Source organism: Micromys minutus, assembly GCF_963924665.1.
Source record: "Micromys minutus genome assembly, chromosome: 5".
Classification (NCBI taxonomy): Eukaryota; Metazoa; Chordata; class Mammalia; order Rodentia; family Muridae; genus Micromys; species Micromys minutus.
Window position 1 is genome coordinate 28,547,402 of NC_137974.1, and position 15,164 is coordinate 28,562,565.

At 36.0% G+C, this 15,164-nt stretch overlaps 1 protein-coding gene across 2 annotated transcripts in view; it reads right to left on the reverse strand.

Moving 5' to 3' along the window:
• The window catches only part of MYCBP2 (MYC binding protein 2), a 200,748-nt gene that overhangs the window by 149,645 nt on the left and 35,939 nt on the right, over positions 1–15,164 (reverse strand). For both annotated transcript variants that reach the window (XM_080917202.1, XM_080917201.1), the window contains exons 8-15: positions 14,765–14,861; positions 10,735–10,808; positions 9,696–9,834; positions 8,185–8,261; positions 7,258–7,462; positions 5,946–6,110; positions 3,627–3,785; positions 1,031–1,235 (exon numbers count right to left, since the gene is read on the reverse strand). In XM_080917202.1, coding sequence (XP_080773328.1) covers positions 1,031–1,235; positions 3,627–3,785; positions 5,946–6,110; positions 7,258–7,462; positions 8,185–8,261; positions 9,696–9,834; positions 10,735–10,808; positions 14,765–14,861 — 1,121 coding nt within the window. The remainder of the gene's footprint in view (positions 1–1,030; positions 1,236–3,626; positions 3,786–5,945; positions 6,111–7,257; positions 7,463–8,184; positions 8,262–9,695; positions 9,835–10,734; positions 10,809–14,764; positions 14,862–15,164) is intronic.

Consider the following 15,164-nt stretch of genomic DNA (forward strand, 5'->3'; position numbering starts at 1 on the left):
TTGTCCTCAATCTAGGCTTTTTTTCACAAGATTTCCACTCGTCCCCTAAATCAGCCAATTATCAGAAACCTAATCTTACAAAAGATATCTCCTTATGTGTGGTTATATTGCCTAGAAAATGTAGATGTGAAATTCTTTTAAAATTCTAAGAGAAAGTTCATATTCTTTGATGTGACTGACAATAACATAGAACCTTGAGAGGAAAGGGTTGTTTCAGCTCACAGTCCCACAGCACTGCCCATCACAGAGGGCAGCCAGGGCAGGAATCTGGAGGCGGGAACTGACGCAGAGCCCATGGAGGCGTGTGACTGCCTTCATGGTTTGCTCAGCCTCTCTAGGTGTGACACCGTACACAATGGATAAGATCCTTCCCACAGACTTGTCTACAGAACAATATTACAGAATGCTTTCTCAATTAAGAAGCCCTCTTTCCAGATATATACATATAGGTTTACATCAAGCTGACAAAAAAATTAACCTGGACAAACCTTAAAACAAGAGTCTATAAGAGGATAGATAGATGGATGGCTAAATGGCTAAATGGATGGATGGATAGATAGAAGCAAGATACCATATAAGAAGAAAATCTATACTCCTACGCAAGCATCATATGTATTTGATAATTTTACTAAGAAAAGATCAATAAACATTTGGCATTAAACAAGTGTAGAAAAAAAAACAAATAAGGACACAGACTTGAAGACAAATATAACTTAATTTTTAAATAATGGCTCCAATGAATCAAATGAAAGGAAGACAAACATAAAGATGACAGTAATTATAATTTAATGTAGTAGAAAGTAACTAAGTATTTTAAGTCTAAGTTTAGGGTCAAATGTGTAGTTCAGTGGTAGAGCACTTTACTGGTATTAGTTTGATGCCCTAGGTCCGAACCCCACACACCACTACCCATATACACACACACATAAAACATAAGTAGATACACTGTGAAATAATCTGAAAAACAACAAAAACAAAAAAGGGGTAGGAGGAGCGTGCTGGTTTTCTGCAGTGGGACGTCCGGTCTTACCCTCCAGGAACTCGATCAGGACGACCGCTGCTAACACAGCTCGCACCATAGCCTGTGCAGTCCCCACACACGGTGCACACCATGCACTGCTCCAGCTTCCATTTGTGCATGCCTGGAGGGCACATCATGGACTTCTCATCTTTGTCATCTAGTTCTTCCTCCAGGTCTTCATCCATTGCTGTTGCCATATTTTCAACTCCAAACCCTGAATGACAAATTATGTATGACAATTGTATGTGGATTATTTCCACATCTGAAAACATATTTCCCAACTTAAGAATATACATGAAACCCTGCTGTAGTCACAGTGGTTATGTATTTACACACTTTATTATTCCTCATTGAACGTATTCATTTGTCTCCTATCTATAGCACACAAACTGAAGAACAGCCACTCAAGGCCACTATGGCCAATCAAGAAACTGGTTCATAGATGCAGGATGCTAAGCTGTTAAAAAGCCAATTTCACAATCAAAGAAATAGACAGAGCATAGAGCATGGGGTCTTCATTTAGCTTTTCCAGTTGCAATCAATGAACAATATAAAAAATGAGACATCAAATACCAAATAACTTTGGCTTGAGTTAGAATAAAGCAACTCTGTCAGAATGTATCACATACATTCAAATTAATCTGTATAAATACAAATGGATTCTGATTCATATTTCATAATTTACAATAAAAATCCAACCTAGCTACCTGAAACAAAAACTGATAAGTTTTAAAACTGTTAACTATCTTATTTTTTAAAAAAGAAGAAAGTAATATATTTACACACACAAATGAGACTAACTGTCAAAACTGGTTCATGTGACTTATTTGAGTCTGCTGTCAAGCAAACCTCAAAAGAGAGCTCTTGGTTTAGTTAATAAATTGAAAGTTTGAACCTCAAATGATAAAAGTTTAATCATAGTCCAAAGCTTAGTTCTGATTGTATGAATGTATCTTCTCCAACTGTTTTAAAAATAATAATAATAATAAAAGACAGTAAAAAAAATGAACTAAAGAATACGGGCAATGTTGGTAATATCACAACATAATGTGGGTAAAAGTAAAAACTGGAAGCAAGAATTAACTAAACATACCATCAAAAGCAAAGGTCAAGACCATGACAGCAAGGAAATTGAAGGATAAAACATCCCTTCCTTCAACAGCCTAAGAATTGAGAAAAAGATACTATGAAAAAAAAATAGCTACAGTTCTGCCTTTCCCTAGGGAAGGACCAGGGAATAAGAGCTGTCTGAGCTGTCAAAATACTCATGATTAAACATGGAGGGCTACACTGCCAAAAAGTAGTTAAAACTGAAGGTGACAACCATTTGAGAAAAATCTCCTTTCAATGAATACTTTAGGCATCCAAAACTGTTAAATCAAAGAAGTACTATTAATTTATAGGGTTTTTTAATTTGTAGTTTTTTAAATATTAAACAGCTAGAAATGCTACTTCCTCAAAAAATAAAACACAAACAAACAAACAAAAAAAAAACAAAGTGTTACAGAATATTTGATCAGGCTGTGAACCCTGACATCGTGCTGCTTACTGGAAAAAACCTGTTTCCAGTTGTGCTGTGGCTCAGCCTCAAAAGTCACCTTTAATGCCTCTGACTGGAATCCAGACACCCTCTTAGCACATACCTTCAATCCCAAACAATGAAGGTAAAGTTAGTTTGCAGAAGGAAAGTGATGTCTAATTGAGTGGCAGACAAAGTGATAAATCAGAGAAAGATGTGACAGAATAGGATATGAACAACTCCTGGGAGAAAAGAGGAAAGGGAAGCTACTTAAGGAGAGCAGTGCAGGGAGGGAGGGAACGTGAGGAAGGAGCCGCGTTAAGGAACAGTTATACAGAGACAGGTTGCAGAAAGAAGAAGCTAGACACATTCTCTGGCCAGCCAGAGAATGAGGAGCCAGATTAGGACATGTTGCTAAGCTAGTATGAGACCAAGCAGAGTAATCCAGTAGGGGCCAAATTAATCAGCTTGCATAGGAGTTTGAGCTAGAACAGCTGTGTTAAACCAGCCAGAGCACAAAAAGAGCTAGAAAGGTAAGCTTACTACTCAGTAGTTAAGTATCAGAGGCTAAAAATCATTCGAGGCTTAGATTACATTGTATGAAGGCTAGAAGCTTCTAGGACTAGGCCTGTGTTAGCAGACAGGGGCAATAAACTTCAGGTAAATAAAAGCTACTGTTACAATAAAGTGTATTTTATTTTTTCAGTGATTAACTTTTATCGATAGTTATTATCAAATAAAAATTTAGGAGCTTTCTAAACTTATGAGAAACCAAACAGTCATTCATCATTGTTTTTAATTGCTATATATGAGTTCTGCCTACACACACACACACACACACACACACACACACACACACACACACACACACAGAGAGAGAGAGAGAGAGAGCACCAGACCTCTGGAACTGGAGGTACAGGGATAGAACCTGGGTCCTCTGGAAGAACAGCAGGTGCTCTTATCAACTGCTGAGTCATCTCTTGTATCCTACTCACTCATTTTTTTTAAAGAGTAAGGTTTTCACTATGTTCCAAAAAGCTAATGAAAAGACAACAGAGATCTTAATATCCAAGACTAAACACCTACCTTTCCCTCCTTGGTTCATAGCACCAGTGTCTCGACCACATTGTCCTTTATTATTTACACCAAACGTCCAAACCTCTCCATTCTTCATTAAAACACATGTGTGAGCTTTGCCCATTGCTACCTGAGTTACAAAATGGCCTTTCAAATCAGTTACCAAACCTAGAAAAAATATACAAGATTAACAGAAACAACAAAATATTTCTGTACCTAGAAGAACAACTTTAATAAGGAAGTAAATTTCTTGGGCAAAACAAGTGACCAAACTCCTGGTAGGTTAATCACCAAATTTAAGGGGGGGGGAGGGAGACATTAAATGTAGTTTTGATAAATTTTAAAATGGCATCCATACTTGGGACAAATACATACTGCAACATGGTTCCTAGCTAGTGTCTCCTGCCTGCTTGCTGCAAATACTAACACCTTTGAACAGTAAGTACTCAGAAGCACCAGGAGCTTTCAAATTTCTACTACCAGCACAAACAAGTCATGAACCTTTACTGGCTTAAACTTACCTCAGCAGAAAAATAGCAAAACACTTGTTACAGTATAATAAAACAGTATTGTTTTTTATAAACCTGTAAGATTCTTCAAAATAGTAGATTTCATTGTGAAATCACATTTATTTACTTCCTTCTTGTGCAAGCATTCAAATGCACGTGTCCATGATGCACTGTCTAAGTCAGAACTTGTGGGAGTTGGTTCTCTCTTTTTACCACCTGAGTCCTGAGGACTGACGCAGGTTGTCAAGCTTAGAAGCAAGTGCCTTTGCATGATGAACTATCTCAGCAGGCCTCCAACAGTATCTTTGAACCTCTTATGCTTTCTTTCATAGTCCACTCCAATATTTCCTCAACTTCCCTTATGTTCTTTTAGCATGCTTTTCACACCCATGTGACCACCCTTAGTACTTATTTTTGCAATAATTTTAAAATTCAGAGGCATGCTTAGCATTATTAATAACAACAGTAAAAATTAAAGAGTTTTCTAAAATATCAAAAACTTCATTTTCAAAAATGAAGGTGGTTATTTAAGTTGAAAATATTCCTAATTTCAGTATGTAGCACACTTGGAAAATATATATAGTATTTATTTAACAGAACAAAATTTCTTTACTAATAAAAGATGATCATGCACTGAGCTCTGGCACCTTCTAGGCTCTGTGCAGAGCACATCTTATATGTTCTCTCTTATAGACATACAACAATGAATTGTGAAGCACACGCTATCAGCCTCTTTTTAAGGAAAGTAGAACAAAAAGTCTGAAAGCTAAGTAGACTATGTCCAACTAAAAAAGTTGGTAATAAATCTGTCTCTGTCTACAGGCACTGAACAATACCTACTTAAGTCTATCACAATCAAATGTCTCTCATACTGCAAAATGGCGGACAGACCTTGTCTGTCTGGTCTATCCAACTTACATGTAAACGTTCAATTTCTATCAGCATTTTAGCAAGCAATAGCTATATGGATATTATTTTAAAACTATTAATATGCTACTCCTGATCTGATTCATTCTAACAATTTCAGCCCACTGAGAATCTGAATGTCCCCACACTAAGTCAGTATTCCTAACGCCTGCGAGCAATTTCAGTTAATAATCAACTGCTGTAAATTGCCTACATGCTTGACTTCATCCTTGGGATAATCACGTAACTTTATACTCATAAACTTCATTTACCCTAGTCTCCTTTTTGCATTATATGTCTCAAGCAAAATCTCCCAAGGTGGGAAGACTCAATCACTATACTCATTTCCAATTACTAAGGAAAATAAAAATCCAGCAATCAAATAGTATGAGGCTATGGGTTGGAGTTTATAAATATAAAACTATCTAGCTATTTCTATTCCTCATACTCCTTTTTAAATTCCAGTCAGGCTCCTGAAAAGCTGAAAAATCCCTCTTGTGACTGTGCTAGGTATTATTCAATACAGAAATTAGCAAGGGAAAGAATACTTCCATATTGTCTAAGTGAGGACATAGATAATTCAAGGATTTTAAGTCAGCCTTGTTGTAAAAACTATCTGTTGACAGCATTGTTAACCCAAAGACATGTTCCATGAGCACTCTGGTATGAAGGGAAAGCTTTCCTGAGAGGTCTCCTCACCAGGTTCATGACTAAATTTCTGTGAAATGTACATTCTAGTGACAAAACACATTGGAAAACATCTGCCCCCAAACTTTCATATTTGAAAAATAATGTCAAACGTGCAAAGAAGGCACACTATACATGTTAATTTTCTAAACACATCTTTGTTACAACTAGTAATTCATATTGGAATCTTTGCATAAATGTTAATGACTGTTAATTTTTAACTTACTTGAACTATCAGAATAAATAGCATCTTTTCCAAACATGTATAGCTCTCCATCTTTAGAAATAACAGAACTACTTCCATTATTGCAGGCTGTGTACACCACAATCTTCCCTTCCATTTTAATAATCTTCTTAGGTTTATAGGGTTTGGACTGCCGTCTGCTCTTAGCTAAAAACAATGAATAAAATGATTTATATATAAAACCAAAGAAAAGAAACAAATTGTTTTCTTTGATATACTTCTTGATTCACTTTATTAAGTCCCAGAAACCCAGGCTTATGGCCATGCAGATTAAAACCGAAACTTGCTGGCCTCATGTAGTCAATTAATATTTAGGTTATCAAATGCCACAAGCACACATACCACCCCAGTCCCCTACACACATACTTATTTCACCTCCTTTTTATCTCTACTTTTAATTAATATGTGCTCTTATATTAGATTCTGGAGACAAAGTTTCTCACTCATCTAATGCATATTAAGTAGCTATACCATCGAGATATGATTATAAAGAAAGATGATATACATATAAAACAAAACAAATAAATAGTAATGTGGGTGATTTAACAAACTACTATTCTAAAAAAAATGTCTACCCATGAAATAAGTCAAGATGGGAAACATCGGCAAACTGTTCATTTGATTAAATACATCTTGCTATAGGACTACATGCCTTTCATATAGCTTGACACCTATACTTATGTGCAGTGACTAGTTTAGATGAATGTTCTCTAAACGGTCAAGCTTTTAGGAGATGGGAACATACTTTGTGGCTTTGTTAAGGGCTAATTCCGAGGCAACTTCTATTTTCACATAATGTTTCATTATGTATAGACCTCAAAAAAAAATGAATCCCTGTAAGATGCTACTCTGAGAAATCTGAAAAGTTATTTAAGAGAGAAAAATGATGCTTTAAAGAAGGATATAAACAGAAAAAAATACACCAAATTATTTACTTTTTCATTGCTGAGCAAATGATTTCCTAGTAGAGAAAGAATGTCACAAGCAGTAATAAATAGATAACATGATAAACAGTTATAGAAGGTTTATCTTCACTTTGAAATACATAGTCCTTGCCAAGTTTTTAGCTTTTTAAGTAATCTACTGGAATAAGTAAATGAAACAAAAAAATTACCAACCAACCCCTATTCCCAGAGAAATAGTTGTGATGGTGAAACTTCACTCATACAGACTGCAGTAAAGCAGGCACTGTCCTTTAGCTCGTTTACTGCACATGCCCCACACAAGCTGCCGTGCTAGTACTGCTGAGACGACTCTACACTAACTCAGAAGAGACGACTCTCAGTCAACTTACTTGACTCTCCATCTTCTCCTTTGCTTGCAGATCCTGTGAAGAACACACTTCCATCCTCTGCAACCAGAAGGGCATGTGAGCCATCATGTCCCACAGAGAAGTGCACTATCTTTGGAGACTTGGTAATTGGTAATTCAACCCATTTTCCTGCTGAAGGACCACCTTGTTTGATTCCAAGACTCTGGTACTTGCCAGTGTAATATATCTTACATGTTAGAAAGGGAAGAAAAACAGAAATTTGACTGCCTTTTGGAGTGGTGCACCAGGTTTTACAAAAATGTAAAAGCTCCCACATTTTATTGAAAGGTGATAAAAAGACATTTTTCAATACTATTGAAATTTTGTGACTTGAGGGAGACAGAAATTGACCAACTTGAGCTTGCTTTTTCATTTGTATTCTGGATATTTACAATTTTCATGTTTATATTCCCATTACTACACTTACAGAACTCTTATTAATTTTCCAAATTTATAAAAAGCTTCATGTAAGTATATGCCTGATAATTTCTATCTTCAGAATTCCTTTAGTTATCTTAAATTCTCCTCATATTCATTAGACAAAAAAGAAACTTCAATCTATATAGGCTAACCTACACAATCTACATGTTAATTAAACATGCTTCTATGGTATCTTAATTATGTCTTTTATTTTATTATGAACATTTTTTTAGAAATTTCTGGTTTCTGATTTACAGAATAAACATAAAATACAAACTTGCACTAATTCAAAAATTACAGGAATTCATAAATACTTTTAAAAGTTTACAAATTTTTGAGGTCTTAAATGTCCTATTCACAATATTATTTTCAACATGAATATGTTTCACCATGTAAAACAGTAAAAAAAAAAATTTAAGTATGAAAACTATCTGTACATGTAACAATGTGTACTTTCTTGCAAGCATTTCAACAACATGAGTTGCTTACCTTTCCATTTGCTGTTTTCATTAGCGCAAACTCTCGTCCTGCACCAAGTATAGCTGACTCTTCATCAAATCCTGTGCCTGCGATCAAAACAAGAGTAGTAAATATGACTGTACTTCTAATACTCAGAATTCTAAGTACAACATGCACTTGATGCAGTAATTTCAGTCAATTCAGTTAGTACTGTTGGAAATTAAAATGCCCTGGCCATGGTGGTATCTGGGGGACGACAACTAGTCTGAGAGCTGGGCTGCCTTGAAAGGCTGTCACAAAGTGATGAGACACATCATCTGCCTGCTCCATCGTCTGCTTACACTTGTAAAGATGCATTAGGTCTGCAACTTCAAGAAAAGATGAAGCTATTCTATTACTATCAGCATTTATAATAAAACATTAAAAAATCAATGCCAACAGTAGTCACTGATTTAAGGTATTAGAAAAGTATATTTTTTATGGGCTAGAGAGATGGTTCAGAAATTGGGAGCATTAGCTACTGTTCCAGAGGACCAAGGTTTGATTCCCAAGACCCACATGGCAGATCACAACTATCCGTGGCTCCAGTTCTAGGGAATCCGACACCACCATCACCCAGACATACGTGGAAGCAAAACACCAATGTGCATAAAATAAATATATACTTTTTATTAAGCATCCCTTGTACTAAACATCATTAAAAGTATAAATTTTATCTCATTTGGTTTTTATAACTCACTGCCTATTGTTTAAATGAACAAATACAGAGCTTACAGGTTCATCTAACACCTTTATTTGGGACTAAAAAAAAAAAAAAAATGAACATATCTGGACTAAAATTCAGATTCTCTGTCCTATCCTTTTTTTTTTTGTAAAAGAAAAACCCATAAATTTAAAAATATGTGAAAATTTATTTATACATGCATATATTTTCAAACCATAAATTATAATTTTCTATACAGTACATTTTATGATGTTTGGCCAGTCACATAAGCAACCAATGATTCTATGGGCTTTTTAAATGGAAAATTTTGAGCTTTGTTTGGCAAATTTTCCCATGGAAGAACAGATGTAAAAATATCATATGCAATTGAAATATGAGATATAAAACTAATGTCAAGATCATTATACTCCCAAAGATGAAAACTTTTAAAGGCAATTGTTGTAGAGATTTCCCTAAGTTACAGAACAACACTCCCAATCTGCCATGGTATTAAATAAATTACACTCAGCATTGTACACCATGATCGTTAAGAAATATCAGTTTACTTTTTAAAAAATAAAGTTGTAAGAAAAAAAAGAAATATCAGTTTATTTCATTTGCCCTATTCAAATTGAGAGTTGGAATGTACTGTCAATTTTCTTAGCATTTTCTAATACCTTGCATATTTATAGGCTGAATTTCCTAGTTACTTCCAGATATTGATCCAAAATTGTTTTATAGTAATAGACACAATAGCCACTAAATGATTTGCTGAAATGCTGAAAACAATGATTTCTTTTAAAGGAATGAAAAAGAAACATTTATTTTGTTGTCTTACTTATTATATGCAAATCCTTTTCCAGATCAAACAGTGAGATGCCACAGGCATGTAGGCATTTCCTGGCCAGTTTAAGCTGTAATTCTTGTTGTAGTACAGGTTCAGTGCTTGTGGCAAATATCCTGACAACAAAGCCATCCTAAAAAATGTTTAAAATTAAAAATTAAAAAAAAGTATTATGTTGCATGAATCAGTCTTCTGTTTCATACCAGATACCTGGAAGGTAAGAGACTCTCTAGATTCAAAAGGAGGGACCCTAGATGGAATGCCCTACCGTGGGGAGAGGGAACTTGTAGAGCCCACCTCCAGCAGAAAGACAGGGCATCAAGTGAAGGATGGAGTTGCCATCCCACAGTCAAAACTCTGACCCAGAATTGTTCCTGACTAAAAGAACTGCAGGGATGGAAAGGGAGAAGAACCTGAGGAAAAGGAGGTCCAGCGACAGATTCAAAGTGGGATCCAGCTCAAGGGGAGGCCCCAGGCCCGAAACTATTATTGAGGCTATGGAGTGCTCACAAAAAGAGGCCTATCATGATGCCCTCTGAAAGATCCAACAACCAGCTGAAAGAGACAGATGCAGATATTTACACCCAACCAATGGACAGAAGCTGCTGACCCCTGTAGTTGAATTAGGGAAAAGCTGGAGAAAGCTGAGGAGGAGAGTGACCCACAATGGGAGAACCAGCAGTCTCAACCTGGACCCCTTAGATGTCAGACACTGGATCACCAACCAGGCAGCATACATGAGGCTCCCAACATATATACAGTAGAGGACTGCCAGGTCTGGGTTAAGTCAGAGAAGACACACCTAGCCCTCAAGATACTGGAGGCCCCAGGAAGTGGGGAGGTCTGGTAGGGTAGGGAGTGTGTGGGGGGGGGGGCATCTTCATGGAGATGGGGGGAGGGGCTAGGGATGTGGAACAGAGGGTGGACCAGGAGGGGGATAAAATCTGGAGTGTAAAAAAATAAATTAAAAATATAAGACCCAGTAAATTAAGAAAAAGTGGTTTCATTTACTATAGCTATTCCAAACACTTACATCTCTTGAAGCAGCTATCTGGTTAATATACTCTCCATCAGTAAATAAAATATTCTGACCTTCAGTGTGGCAATCTATACAAATGAAAGAAAACGTAATTATATTACACAACAAATAAGCAATTCATGAAATGATTTTACTCCTCTGCTGAAGTCAGAATGAGAGTTCTTCACATAATAAAAATAGACTTACACTCAAAAAGAGACTTTTTAAATATTAAGAATTACAAATTAGCAAAAAAACAAATGATTCAACTAAGAGTTCTGACCACATTTTGCGCTTACATTTATAAAGCTTGAGTAATTAAGGATCTGAGAGCCAACCTAGTTTCAAACTGAAGTAGTAGCTGAATTAGTCTGAGAGTCGATCATGCACCATGATAAACAAACAGTGTTGGTTATAATCATTTCAATACCATCACATGCAATGTGGGCAACACTACCAACAGACATACAGCACGGTCGTTAGTGTCACAGAGAAACACAGAGAGACCTAAGGCTTCTGTATCTAAGTCCACGGTGTCCAACTGCAGATATCCCTTGCTTTACAAAATGAAGGATCAAAACTATCTCTATTTCTCATGTAGAAAGTCACTGTTTGTTCCTGCATGTTTACTATTTACAATGTTCTAGATTTTCTAACCATTTATTCTTCTCATAGCCAACAAATCTGTACTCATTTCTTTCTTTTTATCTCAAAATAGCCAAACATCTCAGCTACTACCCATATTGCAGCATTGAACATATCTATGTAGACTGGTGCACTTTGATCAAACAGTTCTTCGATCAAAGTAGCACACAAGCTAATCGTGACAAGGGATACCAGTATCATAGAAGGACACTGGAACATGTGTTAGTGACTGCTGCTAAATAACACAAACTACAAGCAAAATCAACATCTGTATAAATTGTATCCTTTAGGAAAACAAGTATTCAGCAAGCAAGTCTAAGAGCACACACACTTTCTACAGTAACCATGGAGAACTAGGATGAACCTCTCCATTAATGACAATACAAAAGAAATTTCTCTTCAACCTGAATCAACAAAACATAACTCTGTTTTGGAATACAGCCATGGAGCCCTCCCAAATAAGCTGTATCTGTACCCAAGAGCTTCATACTAGCATACTTCCTTATTGTAAATATGCAAGACACAGGCAGACCCTTACCAAATAGAGATTCAGGGATCACAAACTGGAAATAGAAACTGGGAGACAAGGCCCACTGGTAGCCCAAGAGACTTGGTAATCAAAGAGAGGAGAAATCGAAAGAAAGAGTTCCTAGTCCACTGTACAGAATACAAAGAGGCGCAAGAAAGATGCTTCTCAAGCTCTAAGCAGTAAGATTTTAAACTAAAAAGCAAAGAAGAAAAACTCATTATAATTTCAGATAAATGCAGGGGTGAGGGAGTGAAGCGGCGCAAGAGAAGCAAAAAGGCCTCCTGTTCTGAGGCAATGGCACAAGAACACAATTTGAAAGTTACGTTGAAATATAAAGAATAAAATGATATTCATCAAGAGGCACTCATCCATACTGCACTGAAACAGCCGTAAGACTAGCTAGAGTATGAAACTGAATAAATTACCAACTTATGTTCATTTTAAACATGGTATTCAGTAACACCTATACATCTGACAGTTTACTACTTTTCTTCTTGATGAAAAGCTACAGAGAAGAAGTATTCCTTGTCAGGGAAAACGCAAATGGTTTTATTGAAGAAAATATAGTCCATGCCAAAGAAATGAGCAAATGACAACAGGAATCTTCAGACTTCAGAGCTGGGGCCTGAGGGTGAGGACTTGCTTCCACATCACACTGACAACTTCTCTTCATCCGTCCTTTATCCGTGTGTAACATTATAAGACAGCAGCATCAGGAATATGTCAAGCAACATCTGCAAGCTTGGAAGACACACAATATGGGACTATCCTCCCAAAGTTTGATTTGTTCTTCACTGTGAGCACAGCACATATTTATGAAACACAGAAAGCCACACTTGTATGGTTAAAATTTACATTTATGTTAAATGATGCAGAATTTAAACTGAATAAAGATATTAGAAAATAATTTTTAATCATGGTAAATAAATGAAATACCTATAGGTAGATATTTTTAATTTCCCTTCCAGCTACAACCTTATAAAATGAGCAGGACAAAAGTTACTCTTCTGTGCTCTGTTGTACTCATCTATTTAGGAGGACAGATTTTGTCAATTATGAACTTTTCTTCTATGACATTATCCTAAAATAACTGGTGCAAGATAAAATGATCTTCTCCCTGTAATATTTGTACCAAAAAAAGAAGAAGGAGGAAAAGGAAGAATCAGGGAGGGAAAAGAAGGGGAGGAAGGAAGGAAGGAAAGGAGGGAGGGAGGGAAAGAGGGAGGAAAGAAGGGAGGAATGAAGGGAGGAAATAAGGAAAAAAACTGGAAAATAGACTAGAAGGCTCTCAATTTTATATATATTATAAATCAATAAATTATAATTTATAACATTAAAATAATGCTGCAAATACTCAAAGGCCTGGAAATATATTCAGAGTAATAACTAAAAGGGTTAAGTCCAAATTAGAATAGGATTCATTTTTTACAACTATTTACATATGTTTATATATGTTTTATGGAGGTATAGATATTTTCTAAAAATATTCTTTTTAAATCAGTTGGGTGTGGTGACACATGTCTTTAATTCCAGCATTTGGGAGACAAAGACATTCAGATCTCTGTGAGTTCAAGGCCAACGCAGTCTACACAGCAAATTTCACGCCAGGCCAGACCAGTCTGAGCTTCACAGTGACAGCTGTACAGCTGTCTCAAAACAAAACAGAGGAATGAAAAACAAACAAATCTCAATGAGTAAAAGGTGGAAGAGGAAAACAATACAGAGAAAGGAGAACTGGGAGTGGCAATATAATGAAAGTATATGACATGACGTATGAAAATAATCCTAATGAAATCGTTTGTATAGAACAAATATATGCTGGCACTTAAAAATATTTCTAAAGTTGTTAATAAACAAATGATACAGCCCAAGACTTGTTTAGGAAAAAATGTAGAATCTGAAAAGTGGTACTACAAAATGATTTTGTTAGGTTGCCACTTTCCAGAACTGTTCTGTCATTGGCATGGACATGAAATGTCTCATTTGCCTTATGATGCTGTCCATATACTACTTTGGGGAAATGCAGAAATAGAAAACTTCAATTCATTTTCTAATGAAGCTATAAGAATATTTAAAAACTTGACAAGCAGGCAGAGAACAGATCTCTTTTTCAATGTGCTCTTTCTAAAAAATAAATCTCACTTCTTCAGCAGATCAAATGCTTAGGAGTCTTACGGTTTGCCAAAAGATTACTAACAAGCACACTAAATCTTGAAGATTTGATGTGACCAGCTTTAGAAAGCATCAATGGTATAAGCAAATTTAAACCTTTAGGATGTTTATGCATTTGCCTAGTGCTGCAGAAAACCTGAGAACTAGTGCCTCAGACCTCAGCCAGCTGGTGTACAGTGGCAGATGAGCTGTGCCGAGGCCTCTGTTAGAGCTTTCATACAAAGCATACACGATGAATGTGAACAATTTCTTGACCACCCTATGCCTAACACTCAAGTCCTTTAAAAGCAGTGGAAAGCCCTAGGGCACTGTTAAGCTGACTAATAACCACCATGTTTCTTGTACAAGGCAATTTAAGAGTTAAAAGTAGTGTGGTTCTAGTGAAAAAAGAAACAAAATAACATTACCCTGCTAACTGGGGGCTGGGAGGTCTTAATGAGTAAAGATGTTAGACACTGTGGGTGGGTATGAATTTGGAACTAAATAGGAAACCTCACTGTACTTTGTTTCTGATGCCTAGTATCTTCACGTGTATTAACATACTGTAGGAGATAAAACAGTTTACATGTCATAATATTTAAAGATTCATTTGTAAGCAAGTACTATTCTTCGCTAATTATCATTTACATCTTTAAGTATCTCAACATGCAGGTTTCTTAAAACTACTTGTGAAGAAAAATGTGACTAGTTAAAACATACCTGGTAACATTACAGTACCATCTTGCTCCAGTGTTTCAGGGCTTATTCTTATGGCGGTCATACTGTGGTTATTCACATCTCGATATAATAAATAACCCTGGTTATAAACAATGTTGACTGTGTTAAGATATAGTTTCATTACCAATAGAAAAAGCAGCTATATGTTTCTGTATTATGTTTTCTTGATGTATCAATAATGCTATCTAAAGGATGTTAAAGATTAAAATTTAAGACGTGGGGTCTACTTCAGATGGAGGCAATTGAAGAAGAATTTAAGGTGATCTTCAAGCCTGCAAACATACATGCAACATGCATACACCCCTATATAACACACACACACTCACTCAAACTCAAAAACTAAAGCATTTTCTATAATATCATCTCCTGGATAAAGCCTAAG